Raw genomic sequence first — 26,845 nt, 5'->3', positions numbered from 1 at the left:
GAGTTAGCTTTACCTTCACCTCTAGTTGGGGATTTAAGTATGATGTTAAGTGTTCCCGGTTGTAATAAGCCAAAATGAAGAAAGGAGAGTACCAGTCAGAGAACCCACGCTATCAATTCTCTAAAGAGACAAATAATAGATAATACTTTTTATTTTATAAAACATGCGATTTAAAATAAAATTAAAAAAATAACAAAACATGGGATGGGAGTGGATGGAAGACAAATGTTTCTCAATTGGCAGCAGAAATAAATGAAGCCAGGGGCCAATCTTTGTCCAGGATCCAAAGACTCTTTTGGCAATAACACTAACAACCCTGACTTGCTTGGGCCACCAAGACTTTACATGCTGGCCCCTCCAGGCATCCCTGAAGTAGTTGGTTACTTGAGCTAAGTCTCCAACTGTTGTATCCTTTGTTACTGTCTAGGACTTCAGTCCCTAGCCAGCTAGGAACTGAGAGTTTTGGTTCTAGGAGCTTCTCTGCCTGGATATTAACCACCCAGGATATTTACTAAGATTACCAATTTCTTTACATCTGGACTGTTTCCCATCTACTTATTTTGCAAAAGCTGAAGACAGAATCTGGCTCTTAGAGCCTCTGCAATGATTCTGCTGAATTCCAGTTCTATTAATAGCACCATCTGTAGACCCTAAGCAGGTCAAATTCTGGAAGTGGACAAGGTATAGGTTCACAGTCCACAGAACACTAAAGGGAGAGGGCAGTGGTTCTTTGGGGAGGTAAGGTCAGAGTGCCAGCACCGAAGAGAAGACAGCTGCATCTGTCAGAGACAAAACCAAGAGCGTGACTTAAGGTGAGTAGAGAAAAAGCACCTTCTCATACTTATGAAACAAAAATCAAGAAAAAAGAGGACACAAACTTTCACCAATTATTTTAGAATTGGGAAAGAGGATGTTATAAGACCAATGGAGAGGGTTTTCTTTTTTTTTTTAATGTTTTGTTTGCAGTTTTTGGCTGGGGCTGGGTTTGAACCCGCCACCTCCGGCACATGGAGCCAGTGCCCTACTCTGTTGAGCCACAGGCGCCGCCCGAGAGAGTTTTTTTTTTTTTTTTTGTAGAGACAGAGTCTCACTTTATGGCCCTCGGTAGAGTGCCGTGGCCTCACACAGCTCACAGCAACCTCCAAGTCCTGGGCTTAAGCGATTCTCTTGCCTCAGCCTCCCAAGTAGCTGGGACTACAGGCGCCCGCCACTACGCCCAGCTATTTTTTGGTTGCAGTTTGGCCGGGGTCGGGTTTGAACCCACCACCCTCGGTATATGGGGCCGGCGCCTTACCAACTGAGCCACAGGCACCGCCCCGGAGAGGGTTTTTTTTGTTTTTTATTTTATTTTGAGAGAGAGTGGCGTCATAGCTCACAGCAATCTCAAATTCTTGGGCTCAAAGCGATTCTTTTGCTTCAGCCTCCCTGGTAGCTGGGACTACAGGCGTCCACCACAACGCCTGGCTATTTTCTTTTTTCCAGAGAAGAGGTCTCATTGTTGCTCAGGCTAGTCTGAAACTCCTGAGCTCAGGCAATCTACCAGCCTTGGCCTCCCAGAGTACTAGGATTAAAGGTGTGAGCCACTGTGCCCAGCAGAAAGTATTGTTTTGTTTTGTGTTTTGAGACAGGGTTTCACTGTGTCGCCCTTGGTAGAGTGCCATGGCATCATAGCTCACAGCAACCTTAAACTCTTGGGCTCAAGAGATTCTCTGGCCTCAGGCTCCCAAGTAGTGGGACTACAGGCGCCTGCTACAATGCCTGGCTATTTTTTGTTGCTGTTGTAGTTATCATTGTTGTTTGACAGGCTTGGGCTGGGTTCGAATCTGCCAGCTCTGGTGTATGTGGCCGGCATGGGTGCCGAAAATTTTGATAATAAAAATCTATTTTACTGACTGTTAGAAGGATTGAATCCTTTCTAAACTGTTAAGTGTTTTATAAATAAATATAAGGCAGGGGTGGTATTGCTATCATCGTTATCAACATTATTGTTGTGGTGGGTATAATCTCCATGTATGTGATCAAAATCCACCTAGTCCAGATTCCCTTTTCCTTTCCCCCAGTCTTACTCTTGGGACTTGTCTGGCCCTCAGGCTCAGGCACCTTCCAGTCCATCTTTCGGCCTTTCTCATAAAGACCCTTGAGCACCTTGTGGAAAGACTCAGGCTCAGTGCCATTCTTGCTTAGCTCCAGATACTTTCGGTAGAGCTGAAGGGCTGTACGGGCATCCTCAATACTGTCATGAGTCTCCCCTTGAATCTTCAGGTCTGAGATAAGTAGAGGTGGAATATTTTGGGACCTAGCAAAGGGAGGTAGAAAGATGTTCCCCTACTCCCACCCCTGACTCCCAGAAAACAATAATAAAAAACCTGACTTCTGGGCGGCACCTGTAGCTCAAAAGAGTAGGGTGCCGGCCCCATATGCCAAAGGTGGTGAGTTCAAACCCAGCCCTGGCCAAAAACAAAAAAACAACAACAAAAAAACCCTGACTTCCCTTAAGGGAAGAGTCAAATACCTTCCCTGGTGCAAAGAAGGGACCACTAATGCAGAGTCCTCCCTAGTACCACTTAGTCCTCCAACACTTTTACTCTGTCGCCCTGGGTACAGTGCCATAGTGTCTTAGCTCACAGCAACCTTAAATCTTAGACTCAAGTGGTCCTCCTGCCTCAGCCTCCCAAGTAGCTGGGACTACAGGCCCCCAAAACACCAGGCTAATTTCTCTATTTTTAGTAGAGAAAGGGTCTCGCTCTTACTCAGGCTGCACTCAAAATCCTAAACTCAAGGGATCCTCCTGCCTTAGATTCCCAGAATGCTAGGATTACAAGCATGAGCCACTGAGCCCAGCCTCTCCAATACTTATGTTCTTAGTATGCACCACCGGGCCTGTAAGACAGAGCAACTCACCCAGAAAGTACCAAGCAAGGAATCTCAAGGAAATCATTCGTTTTCGGGGCATGTGGAACAGGTACACAGTGTCAAGGACTTGGTCTTTGGGCACCTGGCAGGAATAAAAGAGAGGGAGACTTAAGGTAAAGGATATATAATTTCCCATTCTCCAAGAGTATAATATATACCCTGAGGGGCCCACCCTTAAAAGAGGACTGGCTCAAACCATGAGGTTGATGACCCGGAAGTCCTTCTGCAGGCCATGACCCACAAACTTCACTCCAATGTCAATGAGAAAACGAAGCTTTAAGTAGGTAGACTTGAGAGTTGTAAGGTGCTTGGAGGAAATTTTAGCATCCAGGTCTCCAGGCTTTATCCCCGAGTACTGAGTTAAGTAATCCACTACCTAGAAATAGAAAAAAGGACTCAGGAAGCTGCGGAATCTTCTCCTATCACTGTTCCCTGGGTTCTCAAGCACTCTACATAAGCACAGGATCTGCGTCACTTGCATCTCCCTATCATAATACCTGTTCCTGGGTAGAGATGTAGTCATCAATAAAGGGGATACCCTCATTGGGTCCCTGTCCCCGAACACAAGTAATTCTTGCTACTGACATCTGGCTTGGTTTAATAGTAGACTTAGTACCATCACTCCGTAACTCTGCTTCTTCCTACATAGTAAGTGTTAATAAGAGAATCAGAGAAATGCTTACAACTCCTAATATTTTCAGAGTTCTGTTCCAATACCCCATCCTTTGATCTTGGTTACCTCATTAAGGGTGACAAATTCAGCATCCAGACCCACCAGGTCCCCAACCTGTGGCATCTCATTCAGCATCAGTGGAATAAAGGTAGTATGTGTTTTCCGCTGTTTCCGTGCCAGTGAGGCTTCAGCCAGCAGGACACTTGCCTCAATAGGGTTCTTGACTAGAAGGGAGAATACAGAGGACAGAGGGCTGGGATGGGGAAGTGACTAAGGGAGAGAAGCCCAGGGTGGCTCAACAGAGATTTTTGGTCTACACTATGATCCCTCAATAATCAAAGCATGTCGGCTGGATGCATTGGCTCGTGCCTGTAATCCTAGCACTCTGGGAGGCCAGGGAGGGAGGGTCACTTTAGCTCAGGAGTTGGAGAGCACCCTGAGCAAGAGTGAGACCTGGTCTCTACTAAAAGTAGAAAAATTAGTCAGGCATTATGGCAGATGCTTATAGTCCCAACTACTTAGGAGGCAGGAGGATCACTTAAACCCAGGAGTTTGAGGTTGCTGTGAGGCAGGCACATGCCATGGCACTCTAGCCTGGGCAACAGAAGGAGACTATCATCAAAAAAAAAAAAAAAGTCAAAGGATGTGATGTTAAGTAAAAAGATCATGTCTGACAAATGGAGCAGAAAAAACAAGTGAAATCAGAAAATATATGGAGAATAAGCTAAGAAACAACTAGAAGGAGCACAGAGAAGACGTAAGATTTTCACTTTGGATCTTAGTTTAGAAAATATGGAAAAATAAGGTTACAGAAAAACTTTAGTTTAAAGGTACCAAATAGGGGCGTTGTGGCGGGCGCCTGTAGTCCCAGCTACTTGGGAGGCTGAGGCAAGAGAATCGCTTAAGCCCAGGAGTTGGAGGTTGCTGTGAGCTGTGTGAGGCCACGGCACTCTACCGAGGGCCATAAAAGTGAGACTCTGTCTCTACAAAAAAAAAAAAAAAAGTACCAAATAAGGACTTAAAAAGGAGCTCATCTGGGGCGGCGCCTGTGGCTCAAGGAGTAGGGTGCCGGTCCCATATGCCAGAGGTGGTGGGTTCAAACCTAGCCCCAGCCAAAAACCACAAAAAAAAAAAAAAAAAAAAAGCTCATCTGCAAAAGAGATCATAACTTAGAGATAAGAATGGTTAGACTCGGGCGGCGCCTGTGGCTCAAAGGGGTAGAGCACTGGTCCCATATGCCTGAGGTGGCGGGTTCAAACCCAGCCCCGGCCAAAAACTCCGCAAAAAAAAAAAAAAAAAAAAAAATGGTTAGACTCAAAAATCATAACCTAAACAATTCTGATCAAAATTGCCCCTTCCCTGCTCTACTCTTAGAGGCTTTCCAGCTTCTAAATTTAAGGTCTTTATTAATCAAGAATTTCTTTTTTTTTCAAAAAATTATTATTATTATTTTGCAGGTTTTTGGCTGGGGCCAGGCTTGAACCCACCACCTCCGATATATGGGGCCAGTGCCCTACTCCTTTGAGCCACAGGCGCTGCCCTTAATCAAGAATTTCTTTAGTGGGCGGCGCCTGTGGCTCAGTGAGCAGGGCGCCTGCCCCATTTACCGAGGGTGGCGGGTTCAAACCCAGCCCCGGCCAAACTGCAACAAAAAAATAGCCGGGCGTTGTCGCAGGCGCCTGTAGTCCCAGCTACTCGGGAAGCTGAGGCAAGAGAATCGCTTAAGCCCAGGAGTTGGAGGTTGCTGTGAGCTGTGTGACGCTATGGCACTCTACCCAGGGCAATAAAGTGAAACTCTGTCTCTACAAAAAAAAAAAGAATTTCTTTAGTATCCCTGAAAATATTAATACTGGTTATCAATCTTTTTTTTTTTTTTTTGGTATAGACAGTCTCACTTTACCGCCCTCGGTAGAGTGCCATGATGTCACAGGACTCACAGCAACCTTCATCTCTTGGGCTTCCGCGATTCTCCTGCCTCAGCCTCCGGAGCAGCTGGGACTACAGTCGCCCGCCACAACGCCCGGCTATTTGTTGCAGTTCGGCCGGGGCTGGGTTTGAACCCGCCACTCTCGGTATATGGGGCCGGCGCCCTACTCACTTGAGCCATAGGCGCCACCCCTGGTTATCAGTCTTAAATCAATCAATCAAATACTAACAAGCAATGTCTTAGTTCTCATCTTGAAGCCCATTCAAAACAGCCCATATTTTGGGTCTACTATGTATCACTTACTGTTCAGGTTATATCTGGAATTGAGATTCCTTTTGACATAATAAAGGATAGCAGGTACTTTCCAATTCATGTCAAATTGCACGGCTTCATGCTACGAAAGAGAAAAGGCATTTATGGAATATGTACATGCTTCTTTTCCTTTCCCCAAGACTCAGGTGATATATATATATATTTTTTTTTTTTATTTTTTTTGCAGTTTTTGGCCAGGGCTGGGTTTGAACCCACCACCTCTGGCATACGGGGCTGGCGCCCTATCCCTTTAAGCCACAGGTGCTGCCCTTAGGTGATTTTTTTTTTTTTTGGTAGAGTCAGAGTCTTGCTTTATGGTCCTCGGTAGAGTGCCATGGCCTCACACAGCTCACAGCAACCTCCAACTCCTGGGCTTAAGCGATTCTCTTGGCTCAGCCTCCCGAGTAGCTGGGACTACAGGCGCCCGCCACAACACCCGGCTAGTCAGGTGATATTTTTAATTCGTCTAATACTTATTTTTTTTGCCCACTTTTGCCCTTGGTAGAGTACCATGTTGTCATAGCTCACAGCAACTTCCAACTCTTGGGCTCAAGCAGTTCTCTTCCCTCAGCCTCCCGAGTAGCTGGGACTACAGGCACCTGCCACAAATGCCTGGCTATTTTTAGAGATGAGGTCTTGCTCTTGCTCAGGCTGGTCTGGAACTAGTGAACTCAGGCAATCCACCCACCTCGGCCTCCCAAAGTACTAGGATTATAGGTGTGAGCCACTGCGCTATCCCTCTGCTAATACTTTTGTTGTTGCTGTTGTTGCAGTTGTCATTGTTGTTTGGCAGGCCCAGGCTGGATTTGAACCTGCCAGCTCCGGTGTATGTGGCTGGTGCCCTTAGCCACTAAGCTACAGGCACTGAACCCCTCTACTAATACTTTTTATTCCTGAGGACCCCTCCCTCTAGAATCTGGCTGGCATTCTATAGGCCCTGAGGATAAGGATGCTAAGAAAAGGGGACATGAAATGGGGAATGGATCATGTTGCAACTAACCTTATCAATAGGTTCAATAAGGAAGTCGTTGAATAGATACCATTGCTGGTGAGTAACACCCTGTGGAGACAGAAAGTGACGGCTGGGCTATTCTGTCTCATACTATACACCAGGAGTCCTCAAACTACAGCCTGCGGGCCACATGCAGTGGTGTGATTATATTTGTTCCCGTTTTGTTTTTTTACTTCAAAATAAGATATGTGCAGTGTGCACAGGAATTTGTTCATAGTTGTTTTTTTTCTTTTTTTAAACTATAGTCCGGCCCTCTAACGATCTGAGGAACAGTGAACTGGCCCCTGTTTAAAAAGTTTGAGGACCCCTGCTATATACTGTGGCCATCCCAGGAGTGTCCCTGCCCTGAACCACCTCACTCACCTCCTTGCGTTGGTGGTAAGTCTCTCCAACTTTGATATGAGCCACCAGGCTGCCCCCTGTGCGTGAGTCCAGGATGTGTACCACAGTAGCCATCAGGTCATACACATAGACACCATGCTCCTCCTCTGCCCTGGCTGGGCCCCACTGTGAGGGGGGTACCCAGGCTGCTAAGCTAAGTTTAAGGATGGGGAAGGAAGGGGAACGAGGACAGAGGACAGGGAATTGGGGGTATACGGGATGAGGGACCAGGGTGGGTCATCTCCATCCTAGCTCAACTATACCTCCCCAACACTGACCTGAGTCACTCTGGAAAATTCCACAACTAGTAACTTACTATGCTTTCTTTCTTTCCTTTTCCCTCTGTTCAGTTCCACCTTCCCCCTACCCTGCTTTACCTTCTGCCACCTTCTCTCCCTTACTCCCTTCCCTCTTTCCAGTTTTACAACAACTTGCACCTCATCCCCATCAGTCCAACTGCACACATCCAGCCCTTTGTTCTTGGTCATCTTCAGGCGAATGGAGAAAGGAAGCCAGATGTTCTTCAGCTCCTCAATGGAGGGACACACCAGCACACCCTCTGGACTCCCTAGCTCCTTCCTGTCAGGTCAGAAGAATTGGAAATGTGTTCTGAAAAGATCTAGCCAGTAACAAGAGGAGGCACTGGATAGTTCAACCTTTGACAACTCCCAACATAGCACCTACCAATCAGCCAAAGCAAATTCCTTGTTCTTGGAGATTTCCCCACCATGTTTCTTTACTGCCATCTTGAAAGCAAACTGAACACAAAGGAAAAACATCTAAGGAAAAACATTCTTTAGAACATAAACATATATAGAGATCATAAGGGGAAGAAAATGAAATATTCCTTAAAAGCCCTATTTCTAGACCGGTCCTTACCTCAGCCTGCATTCTCCAAAAATCAGCCTCTTTCGAGCTGTTTACCTCACAATTGATGACAAGAATATCTGGCAGATGGCGGATGTTGCGAGTCTGAATCTTAGAGGACAAAACAAACAAGGAATGGCGGGAGCATACAGGGAAAAGAAGCCTGACGAGAACATGGGTCTGTTTCCCGAACTGGGGTTCCTCTACTCCCCGGAGATGCCTGGGTGGCAGTGCTGACACAGCCACCCCCACATGAGATGGTAGCTGAGTCTCCAACATGGCAGAACTCTAGTCCAACGCAACTGCCCACTCACCGTGGGCTGGTACTTTTCACAGTTGTCACACCAGGCCTGTGTATTCTGTTCCAGGCAGATGCTTCGTTTCAATACGTGAGCAAAGTCATAGTTCTTCCCGGTTTTATCTGAGGGGAAATTGAATGCATTATTCCTGGTTCTCCCCTCTACCCACAATTAGCCCCCCAACATGTCTTCCCTGATAATCACAAGACATCTGGGGTACCCTTCCCAACCCAGCCGCAGGGCATACTACTATTGCTACCATCAGGGTAGGAGAGTGTGAAGAGCAGGGTGGAAGAGGCTCGCACAGTCTCACTGCCACAGCGGCACAGGCTGCAGTTCTCCATCTCACAGCTGAACAGCTGCCCAATGACAGAGTCCCCCGATGAGCAAAAGCTGCTGAGAGTAGAGAGGGCAATATATACATACTGAGGGAGTTAGGAGACCCTTTAAGTCACAGAGGGGCCTGGTCGGTCATGGTGGCTTTAAGTATTCCTATCCTGATTCCATACCTGCCTCCAGCACCTCGATAAGCCTGTGGTACTTCCAGCTCCTGCATATCCTGATGCAGTTGAGTGAGAATGAAGCGATTCCACCTCTGAATGAGCCTGGCCAGATTGCCCTTCCCTGAAGCTTCATCTGAGTCAGCCAGGATCAGACCAAGGGCTGAGGCCTCAGGAATGGTACGGAATGCGCGAAGAAAATTATTGCCCTAGAAGCATGTTGATGTTATTTTTCTTCTCTTTTTTTTTTTTTTTGAGACAGAGTCTCACTTTGTGGCCCTTGGTAGAGTGCCATGGTGTCATAGCTCATAGCACCCTCAAACTCTTGGGTTCAAGTGATCCTCTTGCCTCAGCTTCCCAAGTAGCTGGACTACAGGCACCTGCTACAATGCCTGGCTATTTTTTAGAGATGGGGTCTTGCTATGGCTCAGGCTGGTTTCCAACCTGTAAGCTCAGGCAATCCAGTGCCTTGGCCTCTCAGAGTGCTAGGATTATAGGCATGAGCCAACTTGCCCAGCACTTTTTTTTTTTTTGAGACAGTCTCATGTTATCGCCCTTGGTAGAATGACATGGCATCACAGCTCATAGCAACCTCAAACTCTTGGGCTTAAGCAATTCTCTTGCCTCAGCCCCCCAAGTAGCTGGGACTACAGGTGCCTACCTCAATGTCCAGCTATTTCATTAAGAGATCAGGTCTGGGGCGGCGCCTGTGGCTCAGTGAGTAGGGCGCCGGCCCCATATGCCGAGGGTGGCGGGTTCAAACCCAGCCCAGGCCAAACTGCAACAAAAAAAAAATAGCCGGGCGTTGTGGCAGGCGCCTGTAGTCCCAGCTGCTCGGGAGGCTGAGGCAAGAGAATCGCGTAAGCCCAAGAGTTAGAGGTTGCTGTGAGCCGTGTGACGCCACGGCACTCTACCCGAGGGCAGTACAGTGAGACTCTGTCTCTACAAAAAAAAAAAAAAAAAAAGAGATCAGGTCTGTCTCTGTCTCTGGCTGGTCTTGAAATCAGGAGCTCAGGCAATCCACCTGCCTTGGCCTCCCAGAGTGCTAGGATTACAGGTGTGAACCACTGCACCCAGCCTTTTATTTTCTTTTATAGCCAACTGCACCACAATGTCCCTAACTTCTGTCCACCTCCCTTCCTCTGCTTCCATTTTAAAGGTCTTGGGTCTCCAGGTACTAACCTGACAAGGGTCACCACGAGAGAGGTCCAACATGTGGAAGAGAAAGCCCAATTCACATGCCAGGCAGAATTCCTTCTGGCAAAGGTGGTTCTGGATTAGACAACGAACAGGTTCCAGGAAATAGAGCACCTGGAGGGAAAAGCAGGCGAGCTGGTACAGGAAACTGGGACAGGGAGGCAAAATGCATAGGGTAAGTGATCTGATGGGAACTATAAAGCTGGAGTCCATGAAAGCACTGGAGTTCACAGAGACTTGGAGGTTTTGAGGGAAAAGAAAGAAAGGTAAAGGCCACGGTAAAGCAGGTTTGGCTGAGGAAACCCAGAAAGCATAGGGTTGAAGGGCCATGGGGAAAAAAAGGCAGGAGGCATGTTCAAGTTGTAGAAATATCCAACTCCTACCTGGATCATGCAGTTACAGTATGCATTGGGGATGTGAGGCTCTAATCCAGCAAACAGGGTCTTATTGTAGTGTTTGAAGTCAAAGTCCTCCAGCCCTAGCTTGGAATATTTAATGGTCACCTGAGGTAGAAATAGTCTGAGCAAGATGAGGATACCCTCAGAGTCCCTGAATGTTCCCAGTAGCCATAACCTTTCCCAGCAGCCCAGGGAAGGAGGTGAAGGCCTCCTGACTTAGTCCTTCAATCCTTTCTCTTATGACCCCCCTGCCCCACATTTCACAGAGCCCCTGCCTTATGTCCCCCAGCACCTTGCGGTATTTCTTAGAAACCATGTGGAGATGTGGCTCTTCTTCCCGCCCTACTGGTGACTCAGTGACCTGGCTGAAGCTGTCAAATTCACTGTCTGACTCCTTCAGTCGATAAGGAATCTAGGAATTTTAAAAAGAGGCAAGCTTATTGGATATTTTGTCATCTCCTGCTTACCCCCCACCTTTATCCCAACACTGAAATAACAACCAAGTCGTGAACCTTTTCTTTTCCTAGCATTCTCAGCATCCACTCCTTCTTTTTTATTTCCATTGCCATCACTCTACTTCATCACAAGTGGACAACTGAGATGGTTTCCACTCTGTCCAGTGTATGAGCACCAAACTAACACTCCCAGAAAGCTTTTGTGCGTTACTTCATTACTTCTTCCACTACACAATGGTATTCAAGGCTTCTCCGTCTGGCCTCTTTTAACCTTGACCACTCACTACTGCCCAATACCAACAGCTACTCCAGCAAGAATGGTGCACTCATAGTTTCCCTCAGACATGCCTTTTGCATTTATACCTCTTGAGACCTTTTCTAACACCATCCTCTCAGCTTGAATATTCTCTATTACTACCTACTTGTCCATATTCCACATTTCCAGCTCAATATCCACCTCTTTCATTAATCATTCCCTGACCACTCTAACCCAAAGTAACATTTCCCTCCAGACAGCTGTGGCCCTGAATGCTTACAACATTCCTCTAACTTTTAACAGTTATAAATAATTTCTGATATGGCTATGTCTTACCTTCACCAACCAAATACTAACTTCCTTAGAGCAAAAACCCTGTCTTCTTAGTCTTTGAATCCTCCCTAACACCTAGCATAGTTCCTTTAATAAAGCAGGCCTCCAAAAGCTTTACCAACTGTCCAAAAACAAAAGACCAGTAAAGGAAAAAAAGAGGAGAAATGCCAGTGAGCTGGTGTGGGTTCCGATGCTCTGCACTGTGAACATACCTGATTGCGCAGCCTGGTGCGGGGGTTGGGTGCATAGCCAATGAAGCCCACTTTCTTCATGGTGCGTAGAATCTCTGCATCCACAGGTGGTGCTCGCCTATAATCCAGTACAGTTCTAGGGCTTGAAAGATTGTGCTGACTACCCGTCCACTCCCCAACACCCAAGGGCCAAGAAAAAAAAAATACTGAAGGTAGATAAAAATCAAGAAAATAGTAGAATAATAACAGGACCATCTGTACCTTCTGGTATCTTGGCCCTTTCCCCCTCCCTCCTTTGGGACCAGAGGTGGAGTACAACCTGGGAGCTGGAGCGGAGTTGGCAGCAGGCCAATCAGAGAGAAGTGTGTCAGTGGTGAGTGGGACAGGGATGAGGGAAAGAGGCAGCAGGTCCTGGCTCCAGTCCAGAGGAGGCAGTGAGTCCACAAGACAAGGCAAAGCAAACTCAGTCTCACGGGAGTAGGGGTTGAAGGAAGGCTCAGGAGAATCAGTCCAGAGGTGCACACAGCCTTCAGAATCCCCGAAGGCCAGGGCCTGCTTGCTGGCTGACACATCAAACGTCATTAACAAAGGCCCCACGGGATTCACATGAAAGATGTCTGCTGGGTTGGCCAGGCCTGTGGGTTCACAGAACTGGCACTGCCCTAGGAGAGAGGAAGAAATCTACTGAGCCCCAGAAAGAGAAAGAGAGCTATCTTTTTAAGCCCCTCCTGCCCTCGTCCCCTGACATCAAGGGAACATGGGTCCCCAACCCATGTCAAGAGATAAGAAGAATGGTGTCTGGCTTGGGGCCTGTAGCACAGTGGTTATGGTGCTGGCCACATGCAGTGAGGCTGGCAGGTTCAAACCCAGCCCAGGCCAGCTAAACAACAATGAAAACTGCAACAAAAAAATAGCCGGGTGTTGTGGTAGGCACCTGTAGTCCCAGCAAATTGGGAGGCTAAAGCAAGAGAATCGCTTAAGCTCAAGAGTCAGAGGTTGCTATGAACTGTGATGCCACAGTACTCTACTGAAGGCAATATAGTGAGATGCTGTCTCAAAAAAAAAAAAAAAAAAAAGGCTTGGCTCTGTAGCTCAAGTGGCTAGGGCGCCAGCCACATACACAGGAGCTGGTGGGTTTGAATCCAGCCCCGGCCTGCCAAACAAAATGGCAACTTCAACAACAACAACAAAAAAAACAGCCGGGCATTGTGGTGGGTGCCTGTAGTCCCAGCTACTTCAGAGGTTGAGGCAAGAGAATCGCTTAAGCCCGAGAGTTTGAGGTTGCTGTGAACTGTGACACCACGGCACTCTACCCAGGGTGACAGCTCAAAAAAAAAAAAAAAGCTAACTGATGTTGCCCTATTAACTGCAGGATAGTTTGCTACCCAGCAAAGAGCTGTTCTAGAGTTACTTTGCCTTTTGTTTTTATTTTTTTGAGAAAAGAGTCTCATTTGTTGCCCCTAGTAGAGTGCTGTGGCGTCATAACTCACAGCAACCTTAAATTCTTGGGTTCAAGCAATCCTCTTGCCTCAGCCTCCTAAGTAGCTGGAACTATAGGCACCCACCACAACACCTGGCTATTTTTTTAGAGATGAGGTCTTGCTCTTCCTCAGACTGGTCTTGAATCTGTGAGCTCAGGCAATCCCCCTGCCTCAGCCTCGCAGAGTGCTAGGATTACAGGCATGATACTTTGCTCATTCCATCTTTATCTTTTTCCACGTTCCTTACACTAAAGGACAAAAACAAAAGCCCTAATCTCTGATCAAACCCAAGTGAAGTCTTGGGACCTCAGCCAGGCACAGTGGCTCACACCGGTAATCATAACACTGTGGGAGGCCAAGCTGGGTAGATCACTTGAACTCAGGAATTCGAGATCAGCTTGAGCAAGAATGAGACCCCATCTCCACTAAAAATATAGTGAAATTAGCCAGGCACTGTGGTGCATGCCTGTACTACCAGCTACTCAGGAGGCTGAGGCAAGAGGATCGCTTGATGGGCTGGGTGCGGTGGCTCACACCTGTAATCCTGGCACTCTGGGAGGCCCAGGCAGGTGGAATGCCCTGAGCTCACAGGTTTGAGACCAACCTGGACAAGAACAAGACCCTCATCTCTAAAAATAGCCGGGCAGGCAGTGCCCATAGCTCAGTGTATAGGGTGCTGGCCACATACACCAAGGATGGCAGGTTCAAACCCAGCCCGAGCGAGCTAAAACAATGACAACTGTAACAAAAACATAGCCGGGTGTTGTGGAGGGTACCTATAGTCCCAGCTAGTTGGGAGGCTGAGGCAAGAGAACCACATAAGCCCAAGAGTTTGAGGTTGCTGTGATACCATGGCACTCTACCACAGGCGACAGCTTGAGATTCTGCTTCAAAAAAAAAAAAAAAAAAAATTATAATAGCTGGGCATTGTGACAGGTGCCTATAGTCCCAGCTACTTGGGAGGCTGAGGGAAGAGAATACCTTGGGTCCAAGAGTTGGAGGTTGCTGTGAGCTATGACGCTACTCACTCTATTGAGTGAGACCCTGTCTCAAAAAAAGACGATCACTTGAACCCAAGAGTTTGAGGTTTCTGTGAGGTATGATGCCAGGGCACTCTACCAAGAGCAACAGCATGAGACTCTGTCTCAAAAAAAAAAAAAAAAAAGGGTATCCTGGGACCCCAATGAAAGGTTGTATCTTTTTTTTTTTTTTTTTTGATGAAAGGTTGTATCTTTTCCCAACAAAGAGGTTTCTAGAAAAACACGTTTTGTGACTAGTTCCCCTTTTCTCATCCATTCCTCCTACCCAATCCTATATGCCCATACCCGACTGAGAGATGATAGCAAGACGAGAAGTGTATGTAGGAATGAAGCGCAAGAAGGCAGGATCCACATGTACTTGGAGTGGTGTGATGGCACGCATCATTCGCAAGTCATACACCTTGAGGAAACGGTCACAGGCCAGGCCGGTGAGGCGGCTGGAGAAGCCACAGGCAGCTAGCAGGTTGCCATGCACGTCAAAATCTGACAGACTCCCTGAGAAGGCATCAAACTCATGCTCCACCTTAAAAGTACGGAGGTCTCGCAGGGAAACCTGAAGACGACAACTCAGTTATCTGACAATTCTGTTACCAAGAAGAGTACTCCTAGCTGCCTAACTCTGTGAGGTCCTCACCAAAGGAACTAAGGCTCTAGGTCGGATATGGATGTTAACAGTCCAGAAAAGGGAAACAGAGAAGCCAACAGCTGGATGGGACCAGAAAGAGAACTCTTTTTCACCCTTTTGCCTCCAAGGGACCCCCATCAGAATAGAAAACATCAGACTGCAATATAATCTCACAGACTAACATGGCTGAATATGAAGTCAATTTACTCTTTTCATCCTTCATCTCCAATCCATATACCCTAAGAGTTGAGGGAAAGCAGAGCCCAATCAGATATCTAGTGAAATAGGGCCCTATGGTAGGAGAAGAAATGAAACTTGGGCACCTTGCCAGATGTGTAGCCACAGAAAAAGAAGCGATTTGTCTGTCTCATGATGGTGACTCCAGGAGTCTCAACTGCATACTGGAGAGGCAAGTAGGAGAAACAAGTGAGAAAATTTTTTCCACAGACCAAAGGAGCAGAAAGGTCACATCCACAATTCAGGCACATCACCCCTAGCCCAAGAACACCCTGATCCCCCAATAACCTCAGGCCCTGGATGGGGGTTCCTGTCCCAGGCTTGTACCTTCTGAGTTTCCTGAACAGTGTTAAGATCAATCTCCAATATGTGGTTCTGCAACCCACCAATGAGTAGTGTACTGCTGTCAGTCAGTAGAAGACTGTGCATATCCTCACTCTCATCCAGCCTGTTAAAGGGCCAGGGTCTCACAATCTGCCAATCCTTAGCCTATGAAGTACCCCTTCTCCCAGCCCAAAGCATAGAAGCCACTTACAGGTAATCAAATACAATGAGGCCCCCACGAGCTGTGTACTTCAGGTTGTTCTTGGTGAGAAAAAGGATACCATTCTCCATGCTCTGGATCTGACGAATGTCATCACTGCCATTGACCTGAAAGGATGAGTAGCGCTCCAAGGCTGGGCCAAAAAAAGAAGTGGCATGGCCCTGTAGAGGACAAAGATGACAAAGACACCCTGAGTGGAGGGGCACAGCCATTCCACATCCAAGTCACGGACCCCAGACATGGCTCAGCTTTTCTCTTTTCTTGCTTGACCTTTATGACTAGGAGCAACTTGAGGCATAAAGCTAGGAACCATTTAATCTTAGTGATAATACTGTTTTGTGTCTGTTTACAAAGTTTTTTTTTTTAGAGACAGAGTCTCATTTTATTGCCCTTGGTAGAGTGCCATGTTGTCACAGCTCACAGCAACCTCCAGCTCTTGGGCTTAGGCGATTCTCTTGCCTCAGCCTCCTGAGTAGCTGGGACTACAGGCACCTGCCACAACGCCTGGCTACTGTTTACAAAGTACTTCTGTAAACTCTACCTCATTTTATCCTCACAGTGACCCTACTGAATATGTAATGCTTCAATTGATTAGAACAATGTACAGAAGTTCAAGGCCATCATCTAGTCCTCTACTGGCTAATGGCCTTCTTATTTCCACAATCAATCTACCAGCCATCTGGGAAATGGGTACTATTAGTAACAGGCTGGAATACAGAAAATATACTATGGATGTCAATCATTCATTTCTGGTTTCTCTCCAGACTCTTTTTGTTTTCCCCGCCTCGACAGAGTCTCACTCTGCTGCCCTACCTAAAGGTGAGTTCCGTCATCACAGCAACCTCAAACTCTTGGGCTCAAGTGAACTTCTTGCCTCAGGCTACCAAGTAGTTGGGACTACAGGCATGCACAATGCCTGCCTAGTTTTTTTTTTTTTTTTAGTAGAGACGAGGTCTCACTCTTGCTGAGGCTGGTGTCAAACTCCTGAGCTCAAGCAATCCACCTGCCTCAGCCTCCCAGAGTGTTTACGGGCATAAGCTACCATGCCCAGCCATTCTTCTGATCACTTTCGAAACACGGCTGTTCCCAGGCCACTATCTATTCACTATCTATTTGTCTTCCTAGGTAATAACATCCATGCTCAAGTTTGTATTTTTTTTTTGTAGAGACAGAGTTTCACTTTATTGCCCTCGGTAGAGTGCCGTGGCATCACACAGCTCACAGCAACCTCCAACTCCTGGGCTTAGGCGATTCTCCTGCCTCAGCCTCCCGAGTAGCTGGGACTACAGGCGCCCACCACAACGCCCGGCTATTTTTTTGTTGCAGTTTGGCCGGGGCTGGGTTTGAACCCGCCACCCTCGGCATATGGGGCTGGTGCCCTGCTAACTGAACCACAGGCGCCGCCCCATGCTCAAGTTTTTAATCTTTTTTTTTTTTTTTTTTTTTTTTTTTTTTAAGGTAGAGATAGAGTCTCATTATTGCCCAGGCTGGACTCAAACTCCTGGCCTGAAGCAATCCTCTTGCCTTAAACCTTCCAAAGTGTTAGGATTACAGGTGTTATCCCCCAGTGCCTGGTTTTAACCATACATCTTAAAGCTAATGAATTATTTTTTCTTTTTTTTGAGACAGAGTCTTACTCCATTGTGAGCCTAGCTCACAGCAACCTAAAACTCCTAGGTTCAAGCAATCTTCCTGCCTCAGCCTCACAAATAACTGGGACTACAATCACCCACCACAATACCCAGCTATTAAAGCTAATCAATTCTTATTTCCTTCCCTAGCCCAGACTGTCACCTCAAGGTTCAGACTTACACATCCAAATGCAGTCAGTGGTCTGAATATACAAGTTCAGAAGCCATGGATTCAACCAACCAGAGAGCAAAAATATTTAGAGGAAAAAAACTCAGTAATTTAAAAAATACAAATTTAAGGGCCAGGCCCAGTAGCTCACGCCTGTAATTCTAGCACTCTGGCAGGTGGAGGTGGGTGGACTACCTGAGCTCACAAATTCGAGACCAGCCTGAGCAAGAGTGAGACACAATCTCTAAAAAATAGCCAGGCGTTGTGGTGGGAGCTTGTAGCCCCAGCTACTCAGAAGGCTGAGACAAGAGAATCGCTTGAGCCCAAGAGTATGAGGTTGCTGTGATGACGGAACTCAACTCTAGGTAGGGCAGCAGAGTGAGACTCTGTCAAAGTGGGGAAAACAAAAAGAGTCTGGGGAAAAACCAGAAATGAATGAATAACATCCATAGTATATTTTCTGTATTCCAGCCTATTACTAATGGTACCCATTTCCCAGATGGCTGGTAGATTGACTGTGGAAATAAGGCCATTAGCCAGTAGAGGACTAGATGATGGCCTTGTTCTGTACATTGTTCTAATCAACTGAACCATTACATATTCAGTAGGGTCACTGTGAGGATAAAATGAAGTAAAGTTTACAAAAGTACTTTGTAAACAGTAGCCTCCTGAATAGCTGAGACTACAAGTGCCTGCCACAATGCCCAGTTATTTTTTTAGAGATGAGGTCTTGCTCTGGCTCAGGCCGGCCTCGAACCAGTGAGCTCAGGCAATCCACCCACCTCAGCTTCTCAAAGTGTTAGGCTTACAGGCATGAGCCACCATGCCTGGCTTGAGACTCTGTCTTAAACTAAACTCTACTAAACTAAAGGAAAAAATACACTATTTAGAGCCAGATGTGGTGGCTCACACCTGTAATCCCAGCACTTGGGAGGCCAAGATGGGTGGATTGCCCTGAGCTCACAGGTTTGAGATCAGCCTGAGCAAAAGTAAGACCCCCCACCCCCGTCTCTAAAAATAGCTGGGTGTTGTAGTGGGTGCCTGTAGTCCCAGCTACTTGGGAGGCTAAGGCAAGAGGATCTCTTAAACCTGAGTTTGAGGTTGCTATGAGCTGTGATGCTGTGGCACTCTACTGAAGGAGACATAGTGAGACTGTCTCAAAAAAAAAAACCCACTATTTATACAGCATCTACATTGTATTAGGTATTATAAGTAATCTAGAGATGATTTAAAGTATATGGGAAGATGTGCATAGGTTCTATTTATTTATTTTGAGACAGAGCCTCAAGCTGTCTCCCTGGGTAGAGTGCTGTGGCATCACAGCTCACAGCAACCTCCAACTCCTGGGCTCAAGCAATTCTCCTGCCTCCGCCTCCCAAGTAGCTGGGACTATAGGCACCCACCACAACGCCTGGCTATTTTTTGGTTGCAGCTGTCACTGTTGTTTGGCGGGCCTGGGCTGGATTCGAACCCTCCAGTTCAGCTGGCGCCGTAGCCGCTTTAGCCACAAGCGCTGAGCCAATTTTTTTTTTTTTTTTTTTTTAAGCCAGAGTCACCATGCCTGGCCTTACGACACCATTTTTTAAATTAGGAACTTAAGCATCCTCTGATTTTAGTATCCAAGGGGGGTTCCTAGAACCAAACCCCCATGATACCAAGGGATGACTGGTATCTCTCCTTAGATATCCCATCAGAAACTCAAACTGATTATACTTATACTCAATTCTTTACTTTTTGGAGACAGTCTCACTCTCATTACCCAGGCTAGCATGCCATGGTGTCAGCCTAACTCACAGCAACCTCAAACTCCTGGGTTCAGGTGATCCCCCCACCTCAGCCTACTGAATAGCTAAGACTACAGGTACCTGCCATCACATCTGGCTAATTTTTCTACTTTAAGTAGAGATGGGGTATCTTGCTCAGGCTATTCTAGAACTTCTCATCTCAAGGAATCCTCCCACCTCAGATTCCCAGAGTGCTACAATTACAGGTGTGAGCTACCACACGCAGTCCCCCATTTCAATTCTTCTGATTATTATCTTTGTTATGATCTGATAGTCAACTCCTACTTATTTTGTTTCCTAAGTATTTCCCGAATCTATTCTTTTGTACCCATCTCTACGGTGCTTCCCACAGCCTTCATATTTTTATGTGAAATACAATAGCTTACAAACTAATCTGAGTCCTGCCCCATCCTCTTTAAATCAAACTGTATATTGGCTACCTTAGTACTCCACCTAGACCACAAATAGACTTTGTCATTCTGGATGAAAACTCTTTTTTTTTTGCAGTTTTTGGCCGGGGCTGGGTTTGAACCTACCACCTCCGGCATATGGGGCCAGTGCCCTACTCCTTTGAGCCACAGGCACCACCCTGGATGAAAACTCTTTAGTGGGGCCGGTGTGGTGGCTCACGCGTATAATCCCAGCACTTTGGGAGCCTGAGGTGGGTGGATTGCCTGAGCTCAATTTAAGAACAAACTGAGTAGGGTGGCGCCTGTCGCTCAAGAAGTAGGGCGCCGGCCCCATATACTGGATGCTGGCGGGTTCAAACGCGGCCACGGTCCAAAACTGCAACAAAAAAACCGACTGAATAGCCGGGTGTTGTGGTGGGCGCCCATAGTCCCAACTACTAGGAGGCTGAGGAAAGAGAATCACTTGAGCCCAAGAGATTGAGGTTGCTGTGAGCTGTGATGCCACAGCACTCTACCCAGGGCAACAGCTTGAGACTGTCTCAAAAACAAACAAAAAAAAAGAACACACCAAGTAAGAGCAATTTATCTTTAAAAAATAGCCAGGTGTTGTTGTTGGGGGGGGGGGGCACCTGTAGTCCCATCTACTCGGAGGCTGAGTCAAGAGGATTGCTTGAGTCCAAGTATTTGAGCTTGCTATGGGCTATGACCCCATGGTACTCTACCAAGGGTGACAGTGAGATTCTGTCTCAAAAATAAATAAATAAATAGGCTCAGTGCCTGTGGCTCAAGTGGCTAAGGTGCCAGCCACTTCCACCTGAGCTGGCAGGTTCGAATCCAGCCCAGGCCTGCCAAACAACGACAACTACAACCAAACAATAGCCGGGCTGGCAGGTGCCTATAGTCCCAGCTACTTGGGAGGCCGACGTAGGAGAATCGCTTGAGCCCAGGAGTTTGAGGTTGCTGTGAGCTGTGATGCCATAGCACTTTACACAGGGCAACAGCTTGAAGATCTGTCTCAAAAAAAAAAAGAAATAAATAAATAACAATTCTTTAGGCTTGGCGCCTGTTAGCACAGCAGTTAGGGTGCCAGCCACATACACTGGGGCTGATGGCTCAAACCTGGCCTGGGCCTGCCAAACAATGACAACAACCATCACCAAAAAAAAAAAAAAAAAAAAAAGATAGCTGGGCATTGTAGTGGGCACCTGTAGTCCCAGCTACTTGGGAGGCTGAAGCAAGAAAATTGCTTGAGCCCAAGAGATTGAGGTTGCTGTGAGCTGTGACGCCAAGTATTTATTTATTTATTACATATATTTTTTTGCAGTTTTTGACCGGGGCTGGGCTTGAAACCACCAGCTCCAATATATGGGACTGGCACCTTACTCCTTTGAGCCACAGGTGCTGCCCTATTTATTTATTTTTAAGAGACAAAGTTTCACTTTGTTGCCCTCGGTAGAGTAACGTGGCGTCACAGCTCACAGCAACCTCCAGCTCTTGGGCTTAGGCGATTCTCTTGCCTCAGCCTCCTGAGTAATGGAACTACAGGCGCCTGCCACAACACCTGTCTATTTTTTTTGTTGCAGTTTGGCTGGGGCCGGGTTTGAACCCACCACTCTCAGTATATGGGGCCGGCACCCTACTCACTGAGCCATAGGCACCACCCAATGCCATGGCACTTTACCGAGGGTGACATAGTGAGACTCTGTCTCAAAAAAAAAAAAAAAAAAAAAAATTCCTTAGTGGCGTGAAGGATCATGTCCAAGCTCTTTCAATAAAGTATATGGGCTCGGCATAGTGGCTCACGCTGTAATCCTAGCCCTCTGGGAGGCTGAGGTAGGTAGACTGCTTGAGCTCAGAGGTTCAAGACCAGCCTGAGCAAGAGGTTTCTAAAAAAAAAAAAAAATCAGGCATTGTGGCAGGCACCTATAGTCCCAGCTACTTGGGAGGCTGAGGCAAGACAATCACTTTAGCCCAGGAGTTTGAGGTTGCTGTGAGCTGTGACACTACAGCACTCTACGGAGGGCAACAAAGTGAAACTCCATTTCAAAAAAAAAAGCATATGAAGTGTTTAGGATATTCTTTCTCCAGAAATCTGCATGGCTTCTTCTTCCCTTCTAGAGGGCCTAGAACGGTCAAGGAGAGGAACAAGGGTAAACTGGAGGTACAGGGCTCTGCTTTGTTTTACTTCCTGGTGGTGCATCCAGATCTCTACTCAAATGTGACTTTATCAGAGAAACTCTCCTGACCATCTAAAATAGCAACATTTCCTAGCCTTCATTATCTCAACCCACTCTGTGCCCTGCATATTTTTCAAGAGTACTAATGGGTCAGGTGCAGTGGCTCAGACCTATAATCTCCACACTGAGAGAGGCTAAGGGAAAAGGATCACTTAAGGACAGAAATTCAAAACCAAAAAAATAAAATAAATCCATAAACACAAAAAAAAAAAAAGAAATTCAAAACCAGCCTAGGCTACACTGTGAGACCTGTACAAAAAAATTAAAAATTAGGGCGGCGCCTGTGGCTTAGTGAGCAGGGCGCCGGCCCCATATGCCGAGGGTGGCGGGTTCAAACCCAGCCCCGGCCAAACTGCAACAAAAAAAATAGCCTGGCGTTGTGGCGGGCGCCTATAGTCCCAGCTACTTGGGAGGCTGAGGCAGGAGAATCGCCTAAGCCCAGGAGTTGGAGGTAGCTGTGAGCTGTGTGACGCCACGGCACTCTACCGAGGGCAATAAAGTGAAACTCCGTCTCTACAAAAAAAAAATAAATTAAAAATTAGCTAGGTGTATGCTATGGTGGCATACACCTATAGTCCTAGCTACTTGGGAGGTTGAAGAGGGAGGATTGCTTGAGCCCAAGCAAGCCCAAGCCTTGTAGTTCAAGGCTACAGTGATCTATGATCACACTACTGGACTCCAGTCAGCCTGGGTGACAGGTTAACGCCCTGTCAAAAAAGAAAAAAAAAAAAAAAAGAATACTAATCAATACCTGATATACTGTTTTTCTTTTGGTTACTGCTTATTCCAAACCTAGAGCAAAGTCTGGCATCTAGCAAGTGGCTCAAAAGACATTGGTTGAATGAACACCTACCTACCTCTTCAGCTCTAGTCCAGCATATACTAATTGCCTGTAGTTTCTGCACTCTGTACTCAGCACGCTTTGTAATATCTTGGGAACTTTTGTTTATCCTATGCCAAGACACCCTTTTCCCATCTCCTTCACCTAATTCCTACTATCTTTCAAGCTTCAGTTCAAGTGTCACTTCTTCCTGGAGGTCCTCTCTGACTCTCCTCCTCTCCAGCACCTAGTACATATTTTCACGATGGCACTTTGTACCATGAAATTATGTTTATATGTCATTTGTGCCTCTCTGTCCTATAAATTTTTTTTTTTTTTTTTTTTGGCCAGGGCTAGGTTTGAACCCGCCACCTCCGGCATATGGGACCGGTGCCCTACTCCTTGAGCCACAGGCACCACCCTATAAAATTCTTTTTTTTTGGCCGGGGCTGGGTTTGAAACCGCCACCTCCGGCATATGGGACCAGCACCCCACTCCTTGAGCCACAGGCGCCGCCCTATAAAATTCTTAAGGGAAAGGATTATGTTTTATTCAGCCTTATTCCCTGTGCCTAGCATGGCAATACACACTGCCTACTGAACTGAATGAATCACACACAAGAAGTTCATCCCTTCGAGGCCGGGCGAGGCTGCTTGAGCTCACAAGTTTGAGACCAGCCTGAATAAAAATCAAGACCCTGTCTCTACAAAAAATAGAAAAACTGAGGCAAGAGGCTCACTTGAGCTTGATTTGGAGGTTGGAGATTGCTGAGCTACAATGCCACAGTACTCTACCCAGGGCAACAGCTTGAGACTGTCTCAAAAAAAAAAAAAAAATCCCTTCTAATGGAAAAAGGGTTGATGCTAGGTGAAAGGTAAATTAGTAAACTAAGGACAGCATATCATTTCTTATAATATTAATCTTTGAACTCTATATCCCTAATATGGACATACATTTTTAAAAATTAGCACTGGGATAACTGCTCTGAGAGTAAAATCAATCAGAGAAGATAAAATGATCCCATGTAGGATATGCAGGAACATTCATTAAACATTTCATAATAATAAAAAAGGAAAACAGAGAAAGGGCATTAGAGATTGGATATGGATGACTACAGAGTAAGTGATGGGTACAATTATCAAGATTAATCAAAACATGGGATGGGGGTAGCCCAAGGATGGCACCTGTGGCTCAAAGGAGTAGGGCTCCGGCACCATATGCCAGAGGTGGAGGGTTCGAGAGCCCAGCCCTGGCCAAAAAAACCCCAAAAAAACAAAAAACATGAGACGGGCAAACTGTAACAAAAGTGGATGCCTTCTGACAAAGAATACCTATATAATTTATCTTGGACCCTTGACTCTACTTCTTCCTTCACCACCCTTCTTTCATCTTGACCAGCTAACTCTCTCATTATTTTAATTCAGTTCTGCCTCCTTGCAAAGCACCTGTCTTTGGGCCAATACCACATAAAACCCCTCACCATCTCCTTTCCACCCTCACAAAGGGAGTACAGTTCTTACCCCATGGCTCCCCACCCACAGCATCTCCTCATGCAAGTCAAAGTGGGAGACGGAGACGGGCACGCCTACTTCAGCCACCACACTGTGCAATTCAGAGTAGACACCTTCCATTATGTGTACTGATTCCTGGACGGGAAGAGCCTCCAAGGCCACTCCCTCTGGGTCCAGCTCCACATTCTGTAGCAGACTTGGGTTCAGGTGAGCATCCAGGACAGAGTCCAAGGCAGAATGCATGGCAGGGGCAAACTCTGCCATTCCAGGATCTAGACCCTCAAAATTCATGATGACGATGGCAGTTGATTAGACCTGTGCCACACCCCAGCCTGACCAAACTTTCAGCAGGACAGCACCGATGGGCCTAGAATGGACATCCCAGCCTGCAAGGGGAAAGAGGTAGCTGAGTCAGGGGTAAGCCCAAGTACTGGTACTTAAGTTTCATCTAGTTTCATACTCTGGGAGTATGGGGAAGGAAGATGAGGCAGGCAGAAGGAATGAAACTGCCAGACTGTGAATGAAGCAGGCAAAAGGGGGACAGTGGGCAGGAGTTGGTAGAACTACTGTCCGTCCCTCCCTCTCCTCCTCTAGGCCCTCTGAACTCCCCACCACCCTACCATCCACCTTAATTCTCTTTTTTCAGAACTGCTCACTCTTCTGGTTCGGCCCTGAACCCTCAGGGAAAGGGAGCAGGAACTGCAGGGTTTGAATAGGAAGAGGGGTGTAAGGTACTAGTTTCCCAGAATTGGGTAGGGGGTAAGGAGAACCAGAGAAGTCAGTTTCCCACAATCCTCTGTGATAATTACCCAGGATCCTCTATGGTAAAACACTAATGGCCAGTTACCCACAATTGAGGTGGGGGCAGGGGAAGGTTATGGAAACGACTACCTACCCAGAATTCTCTGGGGGAACCAGAGAAATCGGTTAATTCAGAATTCTCCCCCGGCGTCGTAAGGGGAGACAGGGAAGGGTCAGAAGTGTTCCTGGGATGCCTACGGGGAATAGGTCATTACCAAGATTTCTCCATGGCGGGTATTTTAGAGCGCGTGGAATTAAAACGAGTAGGGGGAGCACAAGCGCCGTCAGCTCCGTGGGAATTTCCAGTTTCCCCAGTTCTCCCCCACACCTCCGGCTCACTTTAACTCTACGGCGGGAAGGACCGAACCCCCAGTCGCGGCTGCCAATCAGGAAGGGCTTCGGCGCGCCTAAGCCAATCAGAAGGAGCCAGGTACAGGCGCGCTCCGGGAGAAAGCGTGTGACGCAGAACGCGACCAAAACAAGGTTACGGGGCGCCGTTCGGGACAAACGAAGCCAGAGTCGGGGTTTGTTGGGCTTTGTAAAAAATAATTATTTTAAAATTTTTTCTTGAATAAAACTAGACCTAGACTTGGAAAACGAAATTTTATGTTCCCTGTAACTTTAGGCTCTCTAGAATAAGGGGATCCCAAGGCAGAGTCCTGGGAATTGATTGCTGGGCATTCCCAGCGTGACCTAGTTCACCCCCTCTCCCTGCGGTTCTCTGGGGAGCTACTCTACAACCTCTGACCCTGCTGCCCCCGAAAGTTGCTGTTATTTCCTGTCATTTCTAGATATGGGAGAGAAAAAAGGAAGCGGGAGCCACATTCTTCATGCGGCCCAAGTGGCCGCATCTGCGATTCTGAAGGCATCCGTCTGAAACTCCCGTCTGTGATTGTTCCCTCCCCAGAGGCCCTGGTGACATTCCCAGGGAACAGGACCACTGGCCAACAAATTCCCCTGGCCCATAGAGCAGGACCGTCTCTTAGAGGGGGCGGAGAACAGCAAATTGAGAAGTTTGCCTTCTCCAAACTTAAATGGATTTACCATCAACAGTTATTCTGAGGGGTTCTTGGGGTCTGTGAGCTTAAATTTCTTTGGAATGGGGGGGAAACCCGCAGCCTTCCGATTTCTCTCTCTCTCTCTCTTTTTTTTATCCATTTGAAAGCCAGAACATAACAAATTTCACTTTCTGGAAAGTCATCTTATTAGAAATACATGAACAGCTTTCTGATTTCAAGAGCGTTGGTTGTTAAGCACTGAGGCAGTAAAAGCTTCTTCTCTGCAGCGCGCCTTCAATGCATGTAAAATTTGGATTCAGTCAAAAGGCTGAACTTAAGGACCAGGAAGTCACAAGTTTCCTTAAGGCCGCAGGTTCCACACCCCAGCCAGCTGTTGTTACTGTTTCTACTTTTTTTTTTTTTTTTGTAGAGACACAGTCTCACTTTATGGCCCTCGGTAGAGTGTCGTGGCCTCACACAGCTCACAGCAACCTCCAACTCCTGGGCTTAAGCGATTCTCTTGCCTCAGCCTCCCAAGTAGCTGAGACTACAGGCGCCCGCAACAACGCCCGGCTATTTTTTGGTTGCAGTTTGGCCGGGGCCGGGTTTGAACCCGCCACCCTCGGTATATGGGGCTGGCGCCTTACCAACTGAGCCACAGGCGCCAAGCCCAGGTAGAGGGACTCTGGTGGAAGAAATTCCTCATAAGGATACAGTTTTAAAGCATTTCTCTCTCTCTTTTTTTTTTTTGAGACAAGAGTCTCGATTTGTCACCCTTGGTAGAGTGCCACTGCGTCTTAGCTCATAGCAACCTCAAACTCCGCCTCAAGTGATTCTTTTGCT

General features: G+C 47.0%; 1 protein-coding gene across 5 annotated transcripts; it reads right to left on the bottom strand.

Moving 5' to 3' along the window:
* Positions 1-135: 135 nt before the first annotated feature.
* On the bottom strand, positions 136-25,404 carry PAN2 (poly(A) specific ribonuclease subunit PAN2). 5 transcript variants are annotated; one of them, XM_053555948.1, is made up of 26 exons: positions 25,220-25,404; positions 24,213-24,589; positions 15,633-15,802; positions 15,425-15,545; positions 15,184-15,261; positions 14,521-14,788; positions 12,034-12,376; positions 11,736-11,832; positions 10,772-10,891; positions 10,465-10,584; positions 10,067-10,195; positions 8,894-9,093; positions 8,644-8,780; positions 8,400-8,506; positions 8,098-8,196; positions 7,903-7,976; positions 7,650-7,797; positions 7,201-7,344; positions 6,826-6,885; positions 5,817-5,907; positions 3,653-3,810; positions 3,411-3,554; positions 3,110-3,289; positions 2,902-2,995; positions 2,067-2,264; positions 136-779 (listed from the first exon to the last, which is right to left on the bottom strand). In XM_053555948.1, exons 2-26 carry the CDS (start codon positions 24,492-24,494, stop codon positions 745-747), a joined length of 3,597 nt encoding a protein of 1,198 aa, XP_053411923.1. In that variant the 5' UTR covers positions 24,495-24,589; positions 25,220-25,404; the 3' UTR covers positions 136-744. The 5 variants fall into 5 exon arrangements, with proteins under 5 accessions (XP_053411923.1, XP_053411922.1, XP_053411919.1 ...); XM_053555947.1 differs by having other exon boundaries at positions 7,656-7,797; positions 8,644-8,777; XM_053555944.1 differs by having other exon boundaries at positions 7,656-7,797; positions 11,736-12,376.
* Between the last annotated feature and the right edge of the window lie 1,441 nt (positions 25,405-26,845).

The sequence above is a fragment of the Nycticebus coucang genome, chromosome 12, assembly GCF_027406575.1.
Source record: "Nycticebus coucang isolate mNycCou1 chromosome 12, mNycCou1.pri, whole genome shotgun sequence".
NCBI lineage: Eukaryota > Metazoa > Chordata > Mammalia > Primates > Lorisidae > Nycticebus > Nycticebus coucang.
This window is presented reverse-complemented; position numbering and strand designations above follow the sequence as displayed.

What these genes read in the sequence shown, in the direction of transcription:
- PAN2 (XM_053555944.1), bottom strand. Translation starts at nt 24,494, where the DNA reads ATGAATTTTGAGGGTCTAGATCCTGGAATGGCAGAGTTTGCCCCTGCC. An exon ending in TATCGAGGTGCTGGAGGCAG is followed by an intron (nt 8,781 to 8,893) that starts GTATGGAATCAG and finishes CTCTACTCTCAG; the next exon opens with CAGCTTTTGCTCATCGGGGG. An exon ending in CACACTCTCCTACCCTGATG is followed by an intron (nt 8,507 to 8,643) that starts GTAGCAATAGTA and finishes ATTTCCCCTCAG; the next exon opens with ATAAAACCGGGAAGAACTAT.